The sequence below is a fragment of the Chlamydotis macqueenii genome, chromosome 1 (assembly GCF_036417535.1).
Source record: "Chlamydotis macqueenii isolate bChlMac1 chromosome 1, bChlMac1.mat, whole genome shotgun sequence".
In the NCBI taxonomy this organism is placed as follows: Eukaryota; Metazoa; Chordata; class Aves; order Otidiformes; family Otididae; genus Chlamydotis; species Chlamydotis macqueenii.
Window position 1 is genome coordinate 158,403,543 of NC_141556.1, and position 27,515 is coordinate 158,431,057.

The window sequence follows — 27,515 nt, forward strand, 5'->3', positions numbered from 1 at the left end:
TTGAAGCATGTGCTAATTAGAAACCTAAACTGCAATACTTGTTAAAAAAAGTCAGGTGCCTAATTATCTAATCCATATATCTGCAAATCATTTTTAAATTATATATAACAAGAATGACTATCTCAGGTATTCTGACCTTGTTTGTATCTTACAAATGTGTGTAGTCGCATTTGGCTAGTGATAAAAATTAGCATAAACACACTTCACCTTCCTTAAAGAGATCACATGGATCTGAGTATCTATGAATATTTAAAATTAAAAAAAAAAAAAAAACACGCTGTTCAGGCTAGAAGAAAATTTGCATTTGAAGTGTTATCCTTTCAGAAAGCAGCAGCCCTACAGAGCATGACTGCACACAAGACACTACCCATGCAACACAACTGCACTTACATGTGAGACCAAGTTTAAAACCTTCCTGCTCACGCTAATCCCAGAAGAGAAGTGCAGGGGAACTTTGGACAGGGAGATCTGAGCTTACTACCCTTGTCTAGGCCCAGACAGATAACTGTACAAGCAGCATGCTGTCTACAGCCTAACTGATGGCACCAAGCTGTGTGGTGCAGTCGACGCGCTGGAGGAAGGGATGCCATCCAAAGGGACCTTGACAGGCTGGAGAGGTGGGCCCATGTGAACCTCATGAACCTTGTCTAAATCTATCCTCTTTTTGGTTTAAAACTATGACCCCTCATCCTATTGCAAAAGGCCTGGCTAAAACGTTTGTCCCCAACTTTCTTATAAGCCCCCTTTAAGTATTGAAAGGCCATCGTAAGATCTCCCCAGAGCCTTCTCTTCTCCAGGCTGAACAGCCCCAACTCTCTCAGCTTGTCCTCATAGGAGAGATGCTCCAGCCCTCTCATCATCTTTGTGGCCCTCCTCTGGACTCTCTCCAACAGGTTCACATCCTTCTTATGTTAGGGGCTCCAGACCCGGACGCAGTACTCCAGGTGGGGTGTGATGAGAGCAGAGTAGAGGGGCAAAATCACTTCCCTCAACCTGCTGGCCACACTTCTCTTGATGCAGCCCAGGACATGGTTGCCTTTCTGGGCTGTGAGTGTGCATTGCTGGCTCATGTTGAGTTTCTCAACTCTTCGAGTACTGCCCATTGTACTCAAAGAGCAGGTTCGGGATCATCTGAGGAACCTGAAGGTGCACAAGTCCATGGGACCTGACGAGATCCATCCGCGGGTCCTGAGGGAACTGGCGGATGAAGTTGCCAAGCCACTGGCTATCGTATTTGAGAAGTCATGGCGGTCTGGTGAGGTCCCCAATGACTGGAAGAGGGGGAACATAACCCCAATTTTTAAAAAGGGGAATAAGGAAGACCCAGGTAACTACAGGCCGGTCAGCCTCACCTCTGTGCCTGGCAAGGTCATGGAGCAGATTCTCCTGGAAACCATGCTAAGGCACATGGAGAGCAAGGAGGTGGTTGGTGACAGCCAACATGGCTTCACCAACAGCAGATCGTGCCTGACCAATTTGGTGGCCTTCTATGACGGGGTGACGGCATCGGTGGACAAGGGACGAGCAACTGACATCATCTACCTGGACTTGTGCAAAGCTTTTGACACTGTCCCGCATGACATCCTTCTCTCTAAACTAGAGAGACATGGGTTTGATGGATGGACCACTCGGTGGATAAGGAGTTGGCTGGATGGCCGCACTCAGAGAGTGGTGGTCAACGGCTCAATGTCCATGTGGAGACCGGTCACGAGTGGCGTCCCTCAGGGGTCCGTGCTGGGCCCAACCCTGTTCAACATCTTTGTCGGCGATATGGACAGTGGGATAGAGTGCACCCTCAGCAAGTTCGCCGACGACACCAACTTGTGTGGTGCCGTCGACACGCTGGAAGGGAGGGATGCCATCCAGAGGGACCTGGACAGGCTGGAGAGGTGGGCCCGTGCCAACCTCATGAAGTTCAACCAGGCCAAGTGCAAGGTCCTGCACCTGGGTCATGGCAATCCCAGGCACAAATACAGGCTGGGTGGGGAATGGATTGAGAGCAGCCCTGAGGAGAAGGACTTGGGAGTGCTGGTGGATGAGAAGCTCAACATGAGCAGGCAATGCGCCCTTGCGGCCCAGAAGGCCAACCGCATCCTGGGCTGCATCAAGAGAAGCATGGCCAGCAGGTCGAGGGAGGCGATTCTTCCCCTCTACTCTGCCCTGGTGAGACCCCATCTGGAGTACTGTGTCCAGTTCTGGAGCCCCCAACACAAGAAGGACATGGACCAGTTGGAGAAGGTCCAGAGGAGGGCCACGAAGATGATAAGAGGGCTGGAGCACCTCTCTTATGAGGACAGGCTGAGAGAGTTGGGGCTGTTCAGCCTGGAGAAGAGGAGGCTCCGGGGAGACCTGATAGTGGTGTTCCAGTACCTCAAGGGGGCCTACAAGAAAGATGGGGAAAGGCTGTTTAGTAGGGCCTGTTGCAATAGGACGAGAGGTAATGGTTTTTAAATAGAGGGGGGTAGATTTAGATTAGAAATTAGGAAAAAATTTTTTATGATGCGAGTTATAGAATACTGGAACAGGTTGCCCAGAAAGGTGGTGGAGGCCCCATCCCTGGAAACGTTCAAGGCCAGGCTGGATGAGGCTCTGAGCAACCTGATCTAGTCAGGGATGTCCCTGCTCCTTGCAGGGGTGTTGGACTAGATGACCTTTGAAGGTCCCTTCCAACCCTAACCATTCTATGATTCTTGTCCACCAGGACCCCCAAGTCCTTCTCTTTGGGGCTACTTTCAATTCATTCTCCACTCAGCCTGTATTTGGGCCTGGGATTGCCCTGACCCACATGCAGGACCTTGCACTTGGCCTGATTGAACTTCACGAGGTTCACACGGGCCCACCTCTCCAGCCCATCAAGGTCCCTCTGGATGGCTTCCCTTCCCTCTAGCATATCAACCACACCACACAGCTTGGTGTTGTCGGCAAACTTGCTGAGAGTGCACTCTATCCCACTGTGCATGTCACCAACAAAGATGTTAAACAGGGGCGGTCCCAATACCAAATCCTGAGTCTTTTATCTATGAATCCTGAAATACAAAAGGCCACTCAGATACTGGCTTCTGAGTCTGCCAATAGCTGAAAATTAGTTTATTTTTAGGATGACATGAATTTGAACGCAGTAAGATGATATATGAGGTCAATAACTTTTCATGAGATATTAAAACTGACAGATAAGTTGTTTTGTCAGCAACAAGTTGAGTCACGTTCGAAACACTGTTGGATGTTCTTCTTCAGACACATAAAAAGAAATAATCTTAGTTCCACAAAGCAATTAATGGACATGTACAACACATCTTTTACAACTTCACAGATATTCAAGACAGACTATAAGAGAAACCCAAATGCTCTATTTCATTTGTAAATGTCAAATAAATCTGTTTCTATTTTCAATTCTCTTAACCTCACTTTTCTCTTCCAGCAACAAGTACTTTGCCAACTTAATTATGCTTTTATTGCTGCTTACCTGTAAACGTTAAAATAAGAATTTCTCCTTGATATAGGAACAGTGACTAGTGTTGATCTGTGATTCAGTCTAGCTGTTCTTCCTTTTAGCATTTTTTTATACATTACTGCATAAAATTAAGACTGTAAAGACAAGGCTTGCATAACTAACCAAAAGGATCCAAATAAGGAGTTGGATGGTATTTCAAAGGCTTTCCACAAACAAGGCAAGCATCTCAAACTAATATCACTAAATATCACTCGGTCAAAGTAATATCATGAAATTAATTTTCTACGCAAAAGTACAAAAAAATATCTCCAGCCAGCTTCTGTTCATACCAATCAGCTCTATCAAGTGACGCTCTAAACAAGGACAACAACTTTTCTCCAAAACAAATTAGTAAACATTATTTTAGATCCAGTTTTCAATTTTTAAAGTTACTTTAATTGAGCTCCTTTCTGAGCAAAGCAAGAAATTAATGCCTTCCTTTCAAGTCCAATAGATGCAACTGCTGCCTGAACAAGATCAAGGCAGTAATTCTGGATTCTAAAGCAGTGGGAACAAAGCATTCTTGTAAGAAAGCAGGTTATTTTAGATCTTCACTCTAATGTGCAAAATCTTACTTTCCTATTTAGATTTGAATATTAATAGACTGAAGGAAGCAAGGTACAAAAAAAAAATCACCTCATATTTTCTTTAAATATAATTTTGAAACTGCTAGCCATTTATTGTTCTTTTTTCCAGTTTTTAGGTTTTGACAAAAAATTTAAAAGGGAACACAAAAATAAGACAGAAATCTTGCAGGTGACTAAACTAATCAAAATTTGAGTTGTACTTTGAGTTGATTCCAGCATATGTGCTGCTCTCTCCATGTGAAAAGGAAACCATTTAGAAATGATCTGATTTTTGGATCAAATAAGCTTTTTGTTACAAGTCTGAAAAATCCCAAAACACATTTTTCTGTAACATCAGCGGAATGTGGAGTTGAAACCAGGCTCCTCTCTGCCAGAATATCGGCAGACAATGGATTGTAAATCTTCCCAAGTCAATAACAAAGCATCCTGAAGTGTTCCGGATTCAGACGATCATTAAGAGACATGAAAATGTCTGTTTGTTTAAACAAACGTTTTTTCAAACAGGCAAAAGCACAATAGTTTGCCTAGACAAATATTTTAAACACAGAAGTATACAACTTATTAGAGTACATTCTGTTACACTGTATGTGTTCCCACACATGAATAATGAAGTCTCATCAACTTTAACAGAATTAATGGGATGTATTAATATTTGAGAATCAGGGCCAATAAGTATTCTACCTAACACACAGACAATTAATACAGCAGCATTCTGAAAGGCACATAGCAAAATGTTATTTACAGTCTATCATTGGACTAAAGGCAGTTATAAGTGTTGAGTTTTTTACTCAAACTAGTGGACCATGTTTTGTAAGGTTTACACAAAAATTAATTTAAAAGAGAAACATGCAAACTCCCGAAGTATACTGCTCACTATACAAAAGGGAGAAAACCAAATAATATCCAATTTCTGTTTAACATTTCATATCTGCTCAACTGTCAGCTCACAGTGGCTTAATGGGACTTTAGTAACTGCAGCATTCATCAAGTGAAGCTTTTGGACAGCATCTCACCTGGTCTCTTCATCATCCCAAGCGATTCTCATGCCTTTCCCACCACCACCTGCTGAGGCCTTGATCATGACAGGGTAGCCTAACAGCGGGGAACAATTAGACAGAAGTTCAAACTTTGTTCAGTTGGTCAGAAGAACATGACAACTGACCACATGTCCAATAATGCCAGTAGACAATAACTTCGTTTATTAAAACACTTTATTTGGAGGAAGAGTAGAGGAGAGATTTTTCTTTTCAAGACTTAGCTGTCAGTGCAGTGATTTCTGAAAGGCAAGAAAGGTTGTCTTCTCCATTTCATTTAGACAAAAAAAAAAAAGGCACTGAATGAATTATTCCCAAGTAACGAAGTGATTTATGAATAAAGGCATTTGACCTTTCTAAGCTCACATTTCTTCAGGAACAAAATTTTGTTCCTTTATAGCTGATGAAATAAGCTATAGCTGTGGTAAAATTATTTAAAAGATTACTAGCAAAAGTAAGTAGGAGATCTTCATAACTATTAGTCAAGAGATAAATCTGTATCATATATCAATACTTCCAGTGCAGTACATTTTAAATAAGAGCACGTCAAAAGAGGCGTTGTTCACATATTGTGTAATAATAATTATCACAGAAAACAAATTATACTTTTTTTAAAAACAATGAAAAAGGATTTTCCTCAAACTGACAAGAAGTAAGAAAAAATGAGCAGTATAAATCTGACAGTATTGTGTATAACTGGTAATACTTTACTCTCAGAACAAGATGCCTCAATGTAAGTATGAGTCAATACCTTAGTTTTCAGAAAGCTAAAAAAGTACAGTAACAAAGTATGCAGCTTAAAAGTAGATTTAGTGATGATTGTTTATCTTGCACAATATTTTAATTCACAGCAACTTCGTAAAACAGTTTCTTATCCATATCAGTGAACTTCAGCTTTCTCTCACATGAACGTACAGAAATTTGAAAATTAAGGAATTGATTAGAAAGTTTTTGACATTTCTAGGACAGCAGAAAATTCTTCAAGTCTTTGGTCTCCAGTATGTTTAATGAAAATCATAACGTTAAGCCAAATATCAGATCAGCTCATACTGTCTGTGACATGAAGAGTCCATCAGTCCTTGCAAACTGAAGATAGATTCTATAAAAGGCTTTTATCTGGGGACAGAAAGGGTCATTTGAATATGGTCCCCAATAGAAATGGTCAAGTCTGCTATCATACGTATAACTAATGTTTACAATTTATTTCTGGAATGTAGACCTACTCTTGCTCTGCCAAGCGACAGTGATACAGTATGTTCACCTCCTCCTCAAAGTCATTTGACTGAAAGGAGGTTCAGGAGAAGATAATTAAAACCAGTAAGATCTGGAAAACCTTTCACTTAAAAAGGCTGAAGTGGGCACCAAAAAAAAGAGGCATGACACAAGCATAAGAAACAGAAGTGTTGACTGGAAGGCAGGAAAGCAGCAACAGTATAAGAGAATATTAAATTAGAAAGAAACAGCAAGAATCAGTAAAACAGTTTCCAACATAACATGTTACTAGATTGTGGAACTCCACGCTACAGAGCATTCATGTGGCTGAAGCTGCAGACAGGTAATACATAAGCGTATGTGAGAGCACAAATCAAGTTCCTCTAGGTAGGAATGACCAAAAGGCCATAAATCTTTATGCTTTAGAGTCCAAATGAATCTCTAGTTACTAGGTATAAGGGTAAGATGAAACAGAGCCATTCCAATAAGCTTACTAGAATGTCTCTTACGTTTTCCTATTAAATGTCCGATGTTGTCCACAGGGGGCTATGGGATAAGTCAGAGTAATGAGTTTGACCCAGAACCATACTAAGTATATTACAGGCCTCTACAGTCCCAGAGATAAAAAGGCATGCGCAAAAAAAAACCCTCTAGGTTGCATGCAGTAAACAGTGAAGTTCAACTCATTTTCATGAAATGCAGTATATGCAAGATCTACATAAGTACAATTTATCTATGCCGTAGCTGCTTTTCCTCATCCCTGGCAACTGCCAGGCTCCCAGACAAATCACTATCTTGAAATAAAGCAAAAAGCACATCTTGTATGATTTTCATGCAATAAGTGAGATTTAACCAGGTGACAGGAGTGAAGTTACACCTCTGGCAACACTATACCAGTTGGAGACTCTCTCCAACTGAAGATGTTGCTAGTCTGAAATAAGCATTGTTTTAGGCCTTATTATGGCAAACTCACTATAGCAATTTCCATCATCTAATCTATCTTATTTCACATTACATGTACTTGAAAAAATCATAATCAATTATGCTAACAATTTCAGTCTAACAATATCAGTCTCTTGAATGGCTTGATGATTTTAATTCCGTAAGCAGAGTCTAGACCTAATTTACTGTTCTTTCATTTCAACAGCAAAATAGGCATGCTGGCAGTGAGGCTTAGTGAGTCTTTACATGTTACGGAATATAAAAGTTCATACAATCACAAATCACACGGTTAAACTATCAGACAGGATACGTGGGTTGCTGGTTTCACTCACCAAGCATAGAACACTTTGCCCCCCCGCCCTCTCCCACCTTTTATGTATACTGATTACATGTCGACCACACTTGTATGCAAGGCAGTTAAAGATTCCAGAGAGGTACAACATCGTTAAAAAATTTAAATCAAAGTAAGGTCTGTTTTGAAAAGACACATATAGATTTTTTTACATTGAGAAGCAAAAAAATTTCTGCAACAGACCTCTACAAGTTCAGATGACGATTAGCCAGGCCCCTGAAAATAAGAGGACTTGAACTTCTGCTCAAATGTGCCTTTACACACTGCTTGTTCTCTGGGGCACTGAACTAAGCTAAACAGCAGGTTTTAGGCCAATACCAATGACTGATGTGTGCTCAGACAAGGAAAGCTTTGTAGAATTCTAAGTTCTGCGTGCATACTGCGTACAGGATGCTGGGATCAGGATGCATTACTCATCATTCTCCTAACCACTTCTGCATGATTCAGTAGCAATCAAAATTGCTGAAGTATGCCCACATGGATTGGTTAGATTAGTTGTGGGAAGGGAGAGGCATGTAAACAATTTCTAGTAGCATTTATAAGGACCCACAACAAGAGTAATGAAGAGTGTCACAAAACAGGCATATTTTTGGAAGGTGTTTTGTTTTCAACCCTTCCCTCACATTAGACACTAATTTATGTGAAATTAAAATTGCATGTAAGACTAAAAACTACTCTTGTTCTACAGTTTTACATTCTCATGATACATCTGAAGGATGGGTCACAAGATCTTAAGAGGCAGGAAGGTAAAAAGCTGTCAAATTTGAAGATCATCGGGCAAACTTTTACTGTTAAATAGGTACTATTAAGTTAGGACTGCTTTGTTTCCAGGGTGGTTACTGTTCTGAGAATCTGAATAGTAAAAGGAGTAAACAAACTTCCGATGTTCCACAGTTATTAGCTCCCACCCTTTGCCACCATGGTTTTAGATGTCATTTATCCATTTTGATAAAGTTGCAGGTAGTAGACCACAGAATGCATTGTGCAATATTAGTATGAGCAATATTGCACCTGGCAACACTGGACTCTTTTCAATACCCATTATTGAAAAGCTAGTACTAAACCCATGTCAAATGAAACATGACAAAAACACATTTTTCACCTCTTCAGTTTTCTATAGACTTTCATTTAGTTTAACTGCCTGCACATTATATTTCAATTCTTTCAAACAAACTGAAGAGCAAAACTTTCCGGAGTTTCATTGATGCTTCAGAAATCAAGCCACCAGTAGTTCTTAACCTGTAACTTACAAACGGACTTAAAAGTAGCGTGGGAAAAGAGCCGATGTGATTAAGCACTACAGAAAGGATCACAAGAGAACAGCCCACACAGAGAAATATAGAAGAGAGACCATAGAAAGGAGACTATATAGCAATTTGTGCCTGAACTTCTTCCAACACTTCATTTAGCCTAATTTCTCTGTCACATTCTCTCTTGACAACTGGGGAGAACACCTCTCAAATGAGGGGCAAAAAGGTAGGTTTTACTCCTGTACTTACAAAATTTGTATCTATAAATGACAGTCACTGCAACAGGTAAAGGCAGTGTCTCAACTCTGAAGTGTCATGCTCCATTACTACTGGGTCTTTGGCCAGAACACAGCAGGTAGAAGCAGGAAAAAAACAGGCAGCAAGAGAACATTACACAGTATTTTACAGTTTTAAGCACTGACTGACAATGATTATTTTTTTTAATAATTACTTAAGCATTCTCAGAAGACTGAGAGTAGGGATAAGCAAAATTCAAAATACTCTGAAAGTATTCAATTGCATATCAAGCGCCTTATATATGAGGACAAATGCATTATATATATAGACTTCAATTTCATCCTATTTTAGATCCTTTGAAATTACAAATCATAGGGTTTTATTCTGATCAGTGGTAATGATTAGACAGAAGGCTCAATCAAACTATCCACTGGTTGAAATACGGATGGGGAAATAGCTAGAAAGGACATTTTTATTTCAATACATGGCATCATAGCATAAATCTTTTTTGATACCAAATAGTTTGAGAATTTGTCATCTAGATAAAGCACCACCCAGCTTTCTGTAATTGACTTTAATATCTACAGATTTAAGACTGCATTGATATAATGACTTCCAAAGTGCTACTGATATCAAATATGAGAATCAGCAGCAGCACACCAGAAGAACTCCAAAGAAAATTAAGCAAGAATATATTTTAAAGGGTATCTAGGAAATCACTGAATACCTTATGACCTAACATTAATCAAAAATTGCTTTAAAAATATTTGCAGAAAAATCTTTAAAAAACAAGAGCAAGACTACTGAAATGAAACCAAACTGAAAGTCATAATACTTGTACGCCTTTTTTAAGGACTAAAACCAATTTTATTTACAGTTCCCCTCCAATTGTTCCAATTTGGTTGACAACCTCTTCTTTTTGTTTCGGCTCCCATGACAGCAATCAGTAATCACTTGATTTCCCAGCAGGGACATAAAGGCTGACCCAAAGAAATGCTGACTTCAATTGTGTCAGCCTAAAAGCCAGCCAAGCCTACACTGAGGGGTTTCAGGGTAGTTAACCAGTGCAGGGTAAGAATCCCAACTTAAAGTCAAACTAGAAAGGTGTTACATCAACGAAAAGTCATCTGCAGCAGTGCAAGTCCCAATTTCTATTTGGCACATAATGCACAGCCACAGCTTTTGACACGGGCGAGATCTATTTGTAGCCCAATCAGCAAGAGAAGCTTCAAATGTAGATCCATCCTTTGAATTATGTAGCTGTGATGAACACAAGCAGCTTCTCATGGCTACTGTCTCTTAAAATGAAGAAAGGAAAAAAAAAAAAACCCACAAAAAAACCCCCACCAAATCCTAAGAAATCTCTTATTGCATCAGATTCTTCTTCTAGAAAGCATTTAAGAGCATGTGTAATTTCAAGCATATGGTTAAATATTTTCCCTAATATTAAGCTTTAGTAAATAAAAGCCAAAACTCATTAAACACATATTACACTTAACCTTCATCAAAATGAGTCCCAGAGTTTGCTGGTTGCTCTTTTCACCATTCTGTAAGATATCCAGAAGCTGAATAGTGACTTTACTCCAGAAAGCACAGAAGAAAGGCTGGTGATCTGGATGATATTCAGGCTAATTGCCGTCCACACAGTGATGAAGAACGAAGATCATAACATCACTGGTGTCAGCCTCCACATAGAGAGAAATGTGCCATGCCTAACTTCTAGCATGTCCAATTGCAGATATACTTTGAAATAACTCCTTCAGCAAGCTACTCATTACTGCATACTACATGCATTCCATAAAGCATGGCTGCACTTGCTCTGTAAAGTCCAGTTTGTAAAGCTAAAATGTGATGACTTAAGAGATGGGGCGTTAATGCTTAGATTCTTCCAGCCCTATAGGCAACAAGGATCTTAAAAACTATTAGAACATTATTTGTTCTATAGGGATTACTTATTACACATTCAATTTAGTCAACCATGTCTGCTGAGAGGCACACAAATCCCACCATAGCTAATTTAAGAACTTACCAATTTCCCTTGCAATTCTGACAGCTTCATCTGCATCCTGTAAAAGCAGGAAATGAGACCCAACGTTAATCCCATCAGCCATTGCACTATGTCCTGAGGGCAGTCATATATTGCACTACTGTCTCCTCTGATTCATTTAATGTTTGATTTTACAACCTTCTGACCCTTTTCAGCCAGAGGAATGCAAAATTAATACCATAAGTGGAATGTAAATTCTACCTCATCATTAGTATACTGAGAAACTCAAAGCAACGAGGAATCAGCTGACAGGAAACACAACCAGGATCGCAAAATTATTTTCTGCAGTTGTAGGAATTTAATGCTAGAATTTAGAAGTTTACAATCAATAATGGACCATAAATCAGATCGTTAAAGTTTGTCCACTGCCAGTTTGTTTCTGTCCTCACAGGTATTTCTTGTGTTTTGCTGGTTGTTGTCAGTAGGGGGAGTTGATTCTCTATTGTTTGAGAGTCATTCAGGTCCAGAAAACTTGAAGAACTTCTTTAAAAATTTTTTTTTGTCTACTGAAGAAAGAATACAAGCGTCTCACTTTTAAAAGTTTTTCATTCTAAAGACAGAATAAACCTTAAATGCATCATTTTAAACTCTATCTGAAATGAGAAAATTCACATAATTGTTTCCATTTAAGAGTTCGCACATTACTAGTGTACCACAACTGGAAAAATCCTTTTGTTGATGCCACCTACTGCTTCAGCTGACTCATACTACTGGTACCGAAAAAAAAGTAATAGGAAATCTAGAGAAGGAAAAACAAAATACTTGAATTGCTTACTTTTTAACAACCAAATCTCTTCTCCTACAGTAGTTAATTCTAGTTTCTTCTACTGATAGCAATATATTTCGATTATACATACTCGAAAGAAAAAGGGTTAGATTACAGTGGCATGGGTTAAGTTTGAAAATTCCACCCAAATTTGCTAATATTTATACTATTCCATGACATGTATTAAAACATTTGCATGGAAGGCAGTAATGTCTGGAAACCACCAGCTGCTAAGTGTGTCTGAAACTATGGGGGCTGACTTATGAACATTAAAATGAAACCTGATATTTTTAAAGCTTTCAAGGCAATCCGTTTTAAAAGCACCCAGGTCAGAACTTTTAAAAAAAAAAAAAATACATCAGAAATGTTCATACCTGGTTCATTTATGTCCGATAATAAAACAAAATCCTCTTAAAAAGTCTTCAGTACCTAGTAACAGCCCCATGAAGAATAAGGGGGCTGGCAGGGGAAGTTGTCAGAAAATTTAATTTCCTTTCATTAGCTAGTCTGCTCCACAAATCGGTGCTTGTTAAGTTCAAAGCAGTTCTGAAAGCAACATCAGTTTTAAGTCTTTTTACTCCAGTCACATCTGTTAATGAGATTTTTCCAAATAACAATTGTTTTCAAGTCAAGAGATAAATCTAGCAAAAAAACCTTCCCCCTCCCACTCCCCCCCCCCCAAAAAAAAAAAAAAAATAAGGGGTTTACTGTTTTATTACACCTTGCCGCTTTCCATGACCCTGCACCCTCCAAATTTTAGCTTAAAGGGATAAAATGCATGAAAAGGGTCATTTAAGAATGTTAGTGGTTTCCACACATTGAGTTTGAAGGTTCTTTGTTCCTGCCTGTGACAGTTATGCGAGAATACTTCCCCTTAATAGCCTCTCTGTCAGGAAGTGTTAAACCTGCCAAATGCAGACAATTAGAGCCTCTCGAACAAAATGCAGGAAGAGTGATGACTGATGAAGAGCCACGATTATAGTCGAGAAGGAAACTTTTACATTTCTTTTCTCTTGCAAATTCACTCATATATTTGCAAAATAGAATTAAGGGGGCGGGGGGGGAAGCAAACAGGGTAATTTTTTTTCACTTAGTTACCTGCAAACAAGTGGCTAAGTGAGACACTGCAGTCCACAGGAAGACAAGCTGCAAATCATTATAGGGGAACTTTTCACTGCCACTGTATTTTTATACATGCGTACAACAACTTCAAGTAATAAGCGGCATCGTATGAGCAGCACTAATTGTCTCAGTTCTGGCTTGAACAGACTGAAGTCATCTGCCCAGCACAGTTATTAATTTACACTATTTCAACATCTGTTTCTTTTATTGTTCTGATATATTAGAATCAAAAAACTCTAAGATTAAAAGAATAATAATAATCAATGTATATTCAAATACTTTAGCCTTCAAAGAGCTTTTCCAAAATAGAAAACAAAAATATGCTGTGCTTTACAGAGGAAAAACTAATAAACAAAAAATTAATAAACAACTAACATATTTAAATCTCTGGTAAGTCCTTTGATCTTTTTCCCTAAGGAATTATGATCATCCATATCACTTGCATATAATAGATACAGCAGCAATCTGAATACTCATAAAAAGTTAGCACAAGTATTTTAGATTTTTATTGCCAAGAACCTACGATGGATACACAACACTGGCCATAGGAGGCAAAAACCAAATGCTATGGCACTGCATAACATAAGTCCATATGTGCAAAATATACAAAACCACACTGGTACTATAAGTATTTTGAATTATTTTTTTAAAAGCAAAAGTCCTCAATGATTTACCGCCATTTCCTCCAAAAACACATTGGCCACACTACCATTTTCCCAAAATAAACTGCAGATTGTAAAGAAATATATAATTTTAGCACCACTTTTTATTGTGCAAATAAAAATGTCCAAGTAACGGTACAAGTTTATAAAAATGCTAAGAGTTATAAAACAATGTCATAGCGTTTTTACAAATGGCTGATTTCATTAAGTTAAAAAGACATTAAATACTCATTTAGCAAAATAATTTCTAACCGCCTAATTTCATGTGCACACCTCTACGCCAGGTACCAGCAGGTGGAGACAAAAAAACAAAACTACTCTGATGTACAGGAATGCCAGGATAAAGCTGTTTAAGAGACTCCTAGAGCTGTAAAACATTGTATTAATTATGAAGAACTACATAATAGTTTTCATGGCTGAGCGTGTTGGGCTCAGAGAATCTCCAGTCTCCAACAACCTCTCCAGCAATACAGTCATCATTTAATACCAATGTCAATATCCTAAAGCAAGAATACAGCCAAAAAAAAGACACCTGAAACAAATACAGTAAATTCATAGCCTTGCTGAAAACTTTCAACACGTTTACAGACGTCAGCGAAACTAGACATCCAGAGAAAATTATCTTCTGAGTCTACATCCAGTTGTGTTTTACCAGCCATAAAACCAAACTGGCTGCACGCAGTGAAACAATATAAAAGTCCGTCTTCTCTTGCCATTCCTCTACCAGTTTTCCACCACAGCATCTCCATTACATCTCCACTCATTACTCAAGCCTCCACTTACTTCTTGTCACTTACTCTTCTTTACTCATTCACACACAATACAACTTCTCAGTTGCAACTTTATTATAGCCATTGCTCACTGGATTAACACTAATTCTTTTGATTAAGTCTATTTACACCTCTCTCTCCCAATCGGGTTTTAGGAAACTAATTGTAGTTACAGATTTTGAAATTAATTGTCTTTGAATGCTTCCATAGCTGACAGCACCAGACTCAAGTTCCTTACGTGTGTAGTAGCCTGGATAACCCTTGCCCCAGCCCCAAATGAGAAACTAAACCAGGGATGAGAAGAAAATTACTTTTTCAAACTATCCTCTCCACTCTCACCCTACGTCTTTCCATACTCAGTTGTATATTTGCTACAGTGTTTGCCAACATGAGAATAGTTAGTTATGACTGTTACACTAAGTATCCTCTTTTTCAATCCTCACAGGTCTTTAAGTATACTCTTGAAGGGCTTCCCTTCTCTTAAATTTCTAATGTAATTTCTACTCACTGGGAATTTTTCTGCATGCAACTTCTCCAAGATGTTATTACAAAAGGTTAGCGACTCCAATGTCTACTATGTGTAAGTGCTAAGCAACATAAATAAGAGGGGGAAAACACTTACCCTTTGTTCATGAAGGACCTATGCATCTGCAGCGCCATTTAACAAGTGCTAGATAAAGACAATTCTTGAAGTAACAAAGATTTTTTCAGTGCAGTCATGAGTTGAATAATGAAGCACTAGAAGTTGTTACTCTATGTTCTCTTTAACTATTCATCCACAAAGAATACGTGCAACTGATCTTTTTTAACTTCTGGCTTTGTCAGAGGCACGAATGCAGTTTTCTTCCAGCTTTATTAGATTTCCAGCTTTATTGTATTTCACTACAAAGATGAAGCCACCTCTAACTAGCTCAAGTACCTAACAGACACTTAACTCCTTCCTAGGACCTTTAAAAATTTTAATTCTCAAGAAACAGAGCCCTCAAAGATTTCGAAAGCTTCATAGCTCTGTGACCAAAACAGGTCTCGCACAGAATGGCAGAAATTCTATATAGTCTCCAATTCCTTGTGTGTTGCTCTTCTGATTGTACCTGGTATCACACAGCTTTGCCCTTCCCATCTTAAGTCTAAATTGGCAAAACAATACATCAAGCTCTAATCAAAGATCATGAATCCTGTGTGACATAATTACTTGGGTAGTCATCTGAGCTGAAGGCACATTATCACAAGAAGGAGATCAAAGGATAAACATAGGCACATATTTAGATCCACAGCAAGGATGAGAATATCAGAAGTTTTATTTCCTGGAACTGGTAACCAAAGCCCTAGTTAACCTAAAATTTTCATCTCCCCTTTCTGATGGAAACTACAACGCCAGCAACGTCTGCGGACTCTCCTTTTTCTTATGTGGTAGGTGCACTGCAGGGTTCTTCTAATCTCATGTTCTTTTTCCATCACTCTTCAGATAATCAGAACTAGTGCAAGGCTGAGGTATGTGAAATTGATATGATATGGACACTTCAGGATCAAGCAACTACTGCACAGTTCCTTTCAATACTGAGGACTGGAGTTGTCAACTCAGTCCTACATTCCAGTTCATTTGGTGTTAAGACTATTGTTGCATATAGCCAATTGCCAACCAGATCACTTATGTTCTTTCATTTTGTGTCAGGAACTTGTGATAATTGTCAAAAAACAGTGCAATTAAAGGTCTCAAACAAGTGCATACAGGTAAGTAGCTCAATTTCACTGGTTATATCTTTATCTGTTAATTAACCAGTATCCTACTTCACCAGGTTTGTTTCTTTATATTAGGAAAATAAAAGACCCTTATATAACTTAAGGTGATACAACAATAAAACTGGCATTTTGAGTATTTGATTCCACATTAGAAAAAATTCTGTTGGGTTTAGATGATTAATTCAAAATTACCTCCGAATTAGAATTTTTTCTAGAAGTTATTTTCAGGATTTCTAGAAGTACATACAGGATATCAGACAGAACACAGGATCTTATGCACAAAAGCTCGACTACTCTTAAATCTTACGAATGCTAAAGGACCACACATAAAAAGACTGCTAAAATATGCAACAAAAACCTGAAGGAATGAAGCGTCCAACTTACCCCTGCCAGACCTCAGCTTTGCCACAAATGCCAGCCTAACACTCCTATGGAGCCCTCCAGAAGAGAAACAACTACTTGCGCTTTTACCTGTTGCAGCATATCCCATTGCCAAGCACTACACACACCAGGCATTTCCATCACGACTACTGAAGAATTCTCTTGTGCATTTTGACCTCAGCTATTTCATTATTTTCTTGTTCTCTCTCACTAGCCAAGTTCTCCAGGCATCCTCATCAAAACAGATAATTTTGTGTAGGCTTAGCCCCTTTGACTCTATTCACATTTCTCATTTAGTTGGGTTTGGTTTTCTTGCTCCTAACAGTTTAAAATCCAAATTAGCTGACACGATGCTGAACACCATTGCCCTGGTAATATGTTGCTCCTTAAAATACAGTCTGCATTCCATCAGTATATTCACTTGCTACACATTGTCTAAACATTTCCTATTTCATAATGTAAATAAGATTTATGATGATCAGAGGTCAATATCAATTGTCATAAATAAAACCCGAAAAGCTTTCCTTTCAACTACATTAAAGTGCTGTTAAAACAAACTTTTCACTTTTTCCTGTAACTAAAAGTTGCACTCAAATTTTACTTGAGGGGAGAGAAAAAAAAAAAAAAAAATCTACCTTGACATGTCAAGTGTAAACATTTTCAACCCAGGAGATCAACATTTTATAATACACCAAAGTTTTAGGCTTATACAACAAAAGTTTTAAAGGAAAAATCTTATTTATCTACATTGACTCAGACAACACACAGGAAATCTTATCTGAGTCAAATACTTAATCACTATAGCAGAAAATAAACCAAAACCAAGACATACTTTACTCCACCTTACAAAATATAAAGAAATAACCAAAACATTTTTAGAAAACTCTTAGAAATCATTCTTTCTAAAACTCCAGGAAGAACACGAGCTGCAGATTTTTGAACAAAGAGCCACCAACTTCCCCCCATGCTCACCCCAAGTTTTGCAACACATAGAAATCTACACCGTAAGTACAGACCGTAAAATGGAAACTTCATACAGTATAACAGACTTCACTGTTAACTTAGGGCTGTCAAGATCTTGCCCAACAAGTAGTAAAGACCTGAGAATGTAACGACACATGCAGATAGTCAAATCCACACCTGATATTTAACAAATTTACCTGCCTTCATGTTAAATTTAAAGCAAAGTGTTTTTAGAGACTCTACAGAAGCAGTCCTTAAGACATCACTTATTATGAAGGGCTTTATCTTCTTATCCAAAGGTCTCTTGTTCATAAAAATCTGTAGCCCATTTTTAATTATATGTTATTGAAAAAGAAGTTGAAATTATAATTACATTCTGCATCAGACCTTCAATAGGTGTACTTCAATTTAGACGCTGTTCCTATAGTGGGCAGACAGTAATTAAATGGTTTCTCACCTTGACTACTCCATCAAAGCCAGGGATCGTGTTGACCTTCGCATTCTTGGCCAACAGTTTGCTTTCAATCTTGTCTCCCATAGCTTGAATAGCGTGTGTGTCAGGTCCAATGAAGGTGACACCTTCCGATGCCTGCAAAGAAAATAAAGATATAACTTTAGGAGATGAAACTAAACATCAGCTTTACATAGGTATTGCTGTTATTTTTTCTCTCTTTTTTGAACTTATTAATGAAATAATGTTTAGAAGACAGATCTGTTTAGGTAACAATCTAGCAATACACAAGCAGCATTTCAGCCAGTTCATTAAAAATGTGTATGACCTTGTGAAACTATGTATATACACAGATTCAAAGCCCCTATAATTAGCATTTGTATAAATCAAAGCCAGGCCAAAGAAAAATAGCTGAAAGTGGAAGTACTCCAGCTTGAAAGTTAGACATATCCCTTGAGAAAACAGAGGCTAGTTAACTCACCATTTAAATAACCACAAGTGATTTACAAATATATGCTTGCTAAACTGTAATGCAGTTGAAAATTCCATTATGCATTCCTAAAACCAAATCTTGATGAAACATCAAAATGAAAGTGCAGTCTCTTACTCAACACACGTAAAGATCTTGAAAATAAGGTAATAAGTGAAATAACATTTCCCTGGTTCTTTCAGGCAACTCTCTTTTCCAATATTAATGTGGAAATAGGTTAACATAAAATACTTAAATACTTCAGCTTTAGTACTTCACTATGTAGGTAGAACACTGAATTGAATACTCCTCTTGTTTGTCTATGCCAGCAATAGACTTCAGTGATCAAGGAAACAGACATTTTTTTTTTAAACTTTCTAGGGTCAGTACTAAACAAAGCTAAAGGCAATTCTATCAGAAATGTTTCAATGAAAGTTACTGAAGCATCAGTGAGTACACGCATGTTTTAAGCAACTTAACATCTTTTGTACCACAGGGAAAAAAACATCAAAAGAATAAGCCTTACACCTTTTTTTTCCAAACTGATTGATTATTTTTTCCCCCAATTAAAAAGCCCTGTAAAAAGCTTAAAAACAAATTGTTTCTAGTCAATGGGCAGTTTGCTTAATACGAACACTAACATAATGGAAAATATTCAGTTTCTTACATCAGAATTTGTGTCTTAATATTCTGTTTGACATACACATATGCTGCATATGTTAGGGTTGCCAGACAGTTATAATCACTAAGAGTAATAAGTAATTTGCTGAAGCTTTGTGTATTTATGTGATGGTAGCACATGAGTACAGAACAGACAGAAAAAAAAAAATAAGTTTTTTAACTTGGGGCAATGTCCTCCTATTTATGATCTTCTAAGAGCTGAGAGCTCCCAACATGTTTGGGAGCCACTGTTTCACTGTCAGCAGCTTCCTAGCAGGAAGAGTGTAACAGTAGAAGCTCTACATAGACAACTTCCAATCATCCTAGCTAATAGGGTGCTACAGACAACAGAGAAAATATCAAGTCAGTATTACAGACACACTAGGAAGCTCAGTGCAAAGACACCCAAACCAAATGCAGAGCATCAGTTTAGCTACATCAAAAGCTTGTTAGCTTCAACTCACAATGAACCATCTGGGCTTTTACCTCAGTACACCTCTTCTCTACGACAGTAGGCTTATTAGCTCAGGAACTCAGTAATACTGATTTGACAAATAGCTGTCTTACAAACACAGAGTTGGGAAGATAGCAATAGGAGGGGTGAAGGGATAAGACGACCAACACAAGGATGCAGATCTGTTAGTATTATAGTGACAAAGAATCTGAACACTAAAGGAATTCACTTTCTAAAGGAGAAGAGAAACAAGCAGCAATGAGTTGATACTTGAAATCATAGTTTGGAGGTAACCATTTCAGAAACAACATCAGATTACAACCTGAAAACCGATACTTCATTCTGTGTTAATGAGAGAGTTTTAAATAGGTGCCTGCATACACCTGGAAGTAGGGCAGAGTTCCCTTCTGTCATCAGACTGTATTCCAATCTCAAAAAGCTCTGTGGAAAAGATTCACTTATACTCGGCAACGGGAGATTATGCTGTCCCTCTTGTATCCCTCCTAACCTGAAAATACTGTTTCTACAGTTTCATTGAATCATTAAGGCTGAAAAAAGACCTCTAGGATCATCAAGTCCAACTGTCAACCTAACACCACTATACCTACTGAACCAGGTCCTGAAGCGCCACATCTACGCATTTTTTTAATACGTCCAGAGATGATGACTCCACCACTTCCTGAGGCAGGCTGTTCCAGTGACTACTTTTTCAGTAAAGAAATTTTTCCTAATATAAATCTCCCCCGATGCAACCTGAGGCCATTTACTCTCATCTTATCACTAGTTACTCGGGAGAAGAGACCAACACCCACCTCACTACAACCTCCTTTCAGGTAGTTGCAGAGAGCAATAAGGTAGCACCCCGCCTCAGCCTCCTTTTCTCCAGACTAAACAACCCCAGTTCCCACTTAGGTCATACAAAAGTCTTATTCTACCCTCAGGGAACACAGGACCCCAAATATAGCAAAACTTAAACAAAGCAGGACAAGCAAGGGCAAGATTTGGAAAACCCATTTGGGAAGTCTGTGGTTGAGCTGTATGCAACCTTCACAGACTGTCAACCATGTCTGACTGCTCTGGGTACAGAGCGGGTCAAACAGACCTATGCCAGTGTAAATCACCATCCTCTTGATGTTTGGAAAAGTCCTGTCCATCTGACAAACTCTTGTGGATCTGAGGTAACTGAAGAGACTAATCTTAGAAAAGGAGATTTCCTTTGCATCACCTCCTGGAGATTATGAATGCAGAGATTCACAATTACTGTATTATACAGTCAGTAGTGAATTCAGCCTCAGTGACAGCATAAGCAGAACTAAACACAGAAAGCATGAAGGGGAGAAAACTGCATAATAAACTTTCATACACACTAGCTCCCTTGGCACCATATACTTTTCTGTGGGCTTACGAATATGTGGCAAACCAGCCAACTCACTGTCAAGCCTCTCAGCACTCCAGGAAATAACTGAACAGTTCCAACTCAGCTTTAGACAAAACAAGTGATATTAAAACTTTTCCTCTGTCTTTTACCATGTTAGTTATGGACAATTAAACACTTTTTTGGTGTCTTCATTCAAGCCAAGATATTTGAATCTGCACGTTAACACCAGCTTAACACAAGCAGCTCCAACCAACAAGGACATTTGCCATGTACAAAACCACAGCTATCAAGAATCTTGTGTTTTCTCTTTCAGGATCATTTCGTGAGGGGATTCTTCCACTCCTACCATGCTGATGTGGCAAAACACACTCCAAGTGCCCCGCTGCTTCCAGGTGCAACAACCCCTATAATTATCTTACCACAGAGACGCAATGCAATAATGCAGGCTTTGTGCTTGTTCATTCCCTGGTACCTGAAATGGTTAGTTGTAGGAAAATGTTTCCCATCTTTGAGGAAGAAATGGCTGAGAAGATGGAGATCTCGAGAGCAATGGTAGCTGCCCTACCTTATTGAAAACAATCCTTCCTATCTAAACACAGAGCTGGTTTTAAATAAGCTCATGAAACCTTGAAGCCAAATGATCTGTTGCACACAGCCGTTAGATCAGGTGCTCTCAAAGTCAGACTTACATATGATGTTTTCAAGATTACCCAAACTCAAGGCGCTACTTATTGAAGACAGTAACAGTAATTCACTCAGGAGAAAAGAGCTTAACCCCAGCACCACTGGCTGGGTAGGCTCAGAGCCTGAAGTCTGTTAGGAGTGACCAGAGAAGGAACTGTGCCAACCTAGTTGCTTTCCCCTCTCTCCTTCCTCTCCTGCGCATCTCTTCCCACAGTCCTGTCTGTCCCCGTTCTCTAGGGCAGGCTCTGACACTCCTCAGTTGACCAACATGGCAAACAATGGCCTAGGTTTTCTGTGAGAAGTTTTTTTGCATTGGTTTTGTGAGTTAAAATTAGCTAAACAGAGAAGCTTAATGAGCATTGGAGGAAGGACCACATAACCGCTGGAGCATGCAACTGTGAACACGAACCTTCTTTTGAGGGAAAGCACATCCTCAACACTCAGGTGTGCAGGGGGGGCGGGGACTGCATGCTGCCATATCAGCCTGCTTTTGTGTTCGAGTCTGTGTTTCTGTTTTAAGGTTTATTTTTAAATGAAGCATGTTTTGCTTCTCTGAAGAGCACTGATTTAAGGACAGAATGGCTGAAGTTTGACACATCAAAGCCCCTGAACCAGCTCTTTGACATGTGCTGTCAAGTAGTAGAACAACTTAGAGGCAAAAGAGAAGCAGAAGCAAGATTCTGTTGCAGTTAGAAAACAGCAAGATCAGCAAGTGTGGTACTCACAAAACACATTACTCAATGACTTATCAGTGAATGAGATTACAAAGGAAGGTCCATAGATTATAACTCCAGTAGAAACTGTTATCACAAGTCTGGTTTTCAAAGGGGTTTTGTCCCAACCCTCAAGTTTTCTTCAAAGGAAAATCTGGAAAAGGCTACCATTGAATACTTGCATGCAGTTGATGAATTCTTTCACTGTTGCACTAGGGAATAACTGCCTTAATTTTTCTGCCCTCTTAACACACAGCCAGTCAAGGAGGCAGATTCAACGTGGAAGGGAAGCGGTAGAAATAGTCTGGTAATCTACAAATAGTATCAGAGTTCCAGAAAAATTGGTATCTTCCACCAGAATAGTCTCCCATCAACCCTCTAGCAGTTCAGCAAACAAGAGTTTCTCCAGTCTTGTTTAGAATGAAATAAGGAGAACTTTTGAAGCCAAAAGATCTTTAGAATATGCAGACATTTCTATACACACACGAGACAAAAAAAAGACTTACAGGTACAGTAGCATCCTTCCATTAGAACAAGTTGTGTTTGGGTTTGTTGGTTTGTTGTTTGTTTGTTGTTTTTTTTTTTTAAAAAAAAAAAAAAAAAAGAGTCAAGCTGAAGAAAAGCAACCCACAGTCTTCTGTACAGGCTTACGACAGAACAGCACAGCACCTCCTAAGTTAACACAGTGTGTGATACAAGCAGATGGATAAATATGCTGGAGGGGAAAGGGCTACTTTTCTCTGACCACACCCACCTTTGGCTACTATACTGGCTTTTGTTTTGTTTGACAGTTTAAGAAGGAGATGAAGTATTACCATCACCTTGAGTTCAATAAGCAGCAGGCAGGTAGACAGTGGTAGCAACCAGCCTGGGAGGTAAAGGTTAATTGGTGATTGGGAAAGTGACAGAGCCCGATGCAACTTGCATCCAAGGACTGTGCTGCCCAGCCTGCCAGACTTCATTGCTTGTTGCAAGTTCTTCAAAATAAAAACTATTACTTGGCTGCAAAACACTGTATTTCAGAAGCCAGACCCACTACACAAGCCATGCCACCACCTGTGACACTATACTGCACCACTTTAAATATCTGTACTCACTGTCTCAAATACGAGCACACAGTGTAAGAGAAAGTGATACGTTGGAAGGGTTTCTTTAAAAAGGGAAAAGCTATCAGAATGAAAAAGTCTTACCTGAAATTGAACACAGCTGCAAGAAGTCTGTCTCACTTCTTAAAACCAAAATTATGTAACACTAAAGCATTTTTATAACCACTACCTTAAGTAAGAAAAAGAGATGACTGCTGGGCAGCAGTACTAAAAAACTAAAAACCAGAATACACTAATTTACGTGGAAATAAACCAACATAGATGCCAGTTTCCATGTTTAACCCCTGGCACAGGGAGGCAACCGTGTTAAAAAATTCCCTTTAAGCCACTATTCTAACAAATACATCTGATTTATTTAATCCTAATTTATTTAATAATTTAAACTACACAGAGCTATGAAAATACATTTATTAGTCCAGAAAATCTTGTACTATGTTTAAGTTCCACCAGTATGACCAGACAAATTTCTGAAGGACCAAATGAAAACAGGCCTTATCCAAGCCCCAAATATGCCTAGGAATAGAATGCAGAAACAGCATATATCTATATCATATACAGAGAGATGGGCATATTTATATTTTTTTAAGTGTAGTATATGCATATTCAAAATATTTAGGGGTGGAAAGAGAAATCAATCTGTTAGGCTACTCTAAAAGTCAGCTGAAACAAAAGGTACAGTTGTCGAACCAGTACAAACACAATCTAAGGCTACTTCACTCCACCATCCCAAAAAAGTGTGCACCTCTCAGAAAAGCTGCATGACCTACATAAACACCAGGGAGCAGCCACAATAAATCTAGATGATCAGCATCATCTTAAGAACAAAAGTGGCATAGAAAACAGCTTCTAAATGAACTTTAAAGTCATCTCCTCTTTAACTCCACAGAAGTGGTAAGTTTACAAAGTCAAAACTGTAAAATCAGACTAATCTGTACACATCTTCCTTACAAGTTGTGAACTCATACTATCATGGAGTGTACGTACAAAGGGTAAACATGCTTGCAATGATTTAATTCTACATTTTAAAGTTAACAAAATGTTTCATCAACCAAACATTTCATAGTGTATATTATACTTCGGGGGGGGGGGGGGGGGGGGAAGTATTCAGCTTCCAGGTGATATCTTTGAAAGTGAAAAGCAGCACAGAAGCTTCTTCCAAGGACTCAAAGCTACAAGACACTGTGAGAAGAACAAAAAGTACCTCTGAAGCTCTACACTTACAAGTTTTCACTTTGGATCTGATCATCAAGCTGAAGTTTTACTTGATAATTTCATTTCGAAACAGTTTAAAACTTTAGATGATCTACATATTCAGTTATGTCTTAGTCTAGAACCCAAATGCAATATCGAGTTATTTGAGTTTTCAGAAGCATTTCTCAAATGCAAAACTATAAAACTTGAACATACAGTAGTTTGTATGACATGCCACTGTCAATGATGAATTGCTTCATCACCTACAAAACATTCCTCACACACACACCACCCAATGCACAGGAATTTAGTCCTACTGTGTCGCAAAAAAAAAAGTTTGAGTATTCGACTATATCAGTAGTAATGAATATCCAGAAAATTTAGGGAGAAGTAAACGAAACTTAAGAAATTTCCCTGGATTGTTTCCATATTGTTTTTCTTCACTTCATGGTATTGAAACCACCCTTGATTTTTACATGATAAAAGAAATCTGTGGAACTAATCCTAGAAACCTCTTTCTGTTTCCTTGCTTAACACCTCCAGGCGATAGAAAAGACAAAATGCTTCATTTGCATCCTTAAACATTAGAAACTGCGAATGAGCCTTTTCAGCTGCAAATGTTATTGCATCTACATTTCCAGAAGAGAAAGAAGGTTAAACAGCCTACTCAGGTTTATGTTAACTCATCTCTTTTTAGCACCAGGAGCAGCACAAAGAGCAGAGAATGTGGAAGCTTAACAGCCCAACCTCTTTCTTCATTACGTTCAATTAGATCCTGGAAATGGATATAGCTGCTGATTACACGAAGATAAAGAGAAGAAATCAGGTATGCACAAAGGAAATGGCAAACACTAACAAGTGTAATCTTAGTCTTCCCAATCATCCAGACGCATGAAGACCATTTCATTTTTCATGCACCACAAAAAAGTTCTCTCAGTTGCATGACCAGACAAGGTTTTTGCCTGATATAAAAGCAACATTTGTTTAATCATTAACAGAAACTCTTAGTTTAAAATGTCATGTGCCAGTATTGCACAAAGTCATCTTGGCCATGTTTGTAATGTAAGAGAGACTCCTTGCTTGATGTGCTCCATAGTACTCTATCTTATCAATTAAAGAATAAATCTGAGCCACAGCCAAATACTATTATACTACTTTATTTCAGAATCCAATTAAGTACAATTTCTTCCTCAAGAGTACTAGGTCTCCTAACTGACAACTTTTTTTTTTTTCAAATTAGGATTCAATCTACATGGTATTTTTAATTTGTCTGGAGTGAACAAAAGCACTTGGAATTACTTTATTGAATTAAATTGAGAACATAAGCAGCACTTTATTTTCTAGGCTATTTGGCTTTCAGTCCGGAAGAAAAGTATTCACCTTGGCAGAGAACACTCAATGAGATGTTTAACACAGAATGAAAACCAGGCATTCGTGGAGAAAAAGCAGGACAGAATGATGAAAGGGAGAAACAGGGGAGCATCCTCCTAGACAAACCAATACCTCACATTACCAAGGACCCAAGTTTATGACATATACAAAATTTTCTATATCAAGCTAGCAAACTGAAAGTTCTGTAAGGAAGACAAATGGTATAACAAACAGTTCAAAAGCCTGCATGTTAAGAGTATATTAAGAAAATGCACGGGCAGAAGACATATTCTTTATATAGCCATACTATTTCTTCTGTCCTACAGATCCACGTGAAGCTTTGCAACATGGAACACAAGTGTATAACCTGATTAGTAAGTGCACTTTGCAATACCTTAGCTCATGTTTTTCAAGGGAAGAACAAAAAAAAAAAAAAAGAGACGTGAGAATATATTTAGAAGTCAAGAAGTAATGAAAAATTAACAGTGTGTTATTGAGATGTTGCATTGAGCTTGCAAAGGATACTGATTGTATGCCTGCAAAAAAAAAAAAACAACCCTTAATAATAAATCAGAACCCAGCAAGAAAAAAATTCATGTTGAAAAAAGTCTGTCTAGTATTTTTCCATACGTTCTACAATGCTTCAAAGTTAGGTGACCATCACTGTATTTATACTGCGTATTCAGAAACCAAACTACAACTTAATGCAGCTCACATCACCCTGAATTTACTGGTGAGTAAAATTAAGAAGCCTGCTACTGATAGCCGGGAAGATAAGTGACCCTAGAATAATCTACTTAATAAACATTCTGCATACTGAGAAACAGAGGTGAGCAAAGTATAAAACTATACTGAAAAGTGTCATTTCTCAAACACTGTAAAAGACAAAGATACTGAATAAACAACACTCTTCATAAAAATAGAGTGTTAAGCCCACTGCCCTGATGAAAGTCTAACATGGACATGTCCATTCTGCCCATCTATAGCTCCCTTTTCTCAGCTGGCTGGTGCAGTTTAGGATCCTCCCTGTCCTCACATAAAGGCTGCTAAGTCACTTCCCATCAAATAGCTGCCACGGCTGATGTAAGACAAGGTGGTATTTCTTCAGTAGATGTAGCCATCCTCAGACGTATTTGATAAAGACTGTTTAAAGACCTTCAGAGAGAAATAAAGATGCCAGGAGCTATACTACAAGATACAGAGCTGACCAGTTCTCTTTAGAAAACTGGAAGCATCTGCATCTTGTTAGTAAACTGGATTTCTTTTTCCACAAGAAGAGAGCCATTAAACAGCACTAGATTTAATTTCTGACACTCAAAAAACAACATCATATGGTAAATAGGCATATTTATTCAAAAATAAATATCAACTTGTCAATCACATTAATAAACATTAGTTAAGAGCTAAACAAGCAGTAAATCAATCATATCAACAGCCAAAAAAGTGTATGGGCACACATTTGGTTGTTGGTCTGTGAGTTACA

The 27,515-nt window shown here is 38.4% G+C and overlaps 1 protein-coding gene across 2 annotated transcripts in view; it reads right to left on the reverse strand.

Annotated features, from left to right (window-relative positions):
- The window catches only part of PCCA (propionyl-CoA carboxylase subunit alpha), a 284,142-nt gene that overhangs the window by 187,583 nt on the left and 69,044 nt on the right, over nucleotides 1–27,515 (reverse strand). For both annotated transcript variants that reach the window (XM_086770975.1, XM_086770983.1), the window contains 3 exons: nucleotides 18,013–18,144; nucleotides 11,134–11,170; nucleotides 5,091–5,169 (listed from right to left, as the gene is read on the reverse strand). In XM_086770975.1, coding sequence (XP_086627101.1) covers nucleotides 5,091–5,169; nucleotides 11,134–11,170; nucleotides 18,013–18,144 — 248 coding nt within the window. The remainder of the gene's footprint in view (nucleotides 1–5,090; nucleotides 5,170–11,133; nucleotides 11,171–18,012; nucleotides 18,145–27,515) is intronic.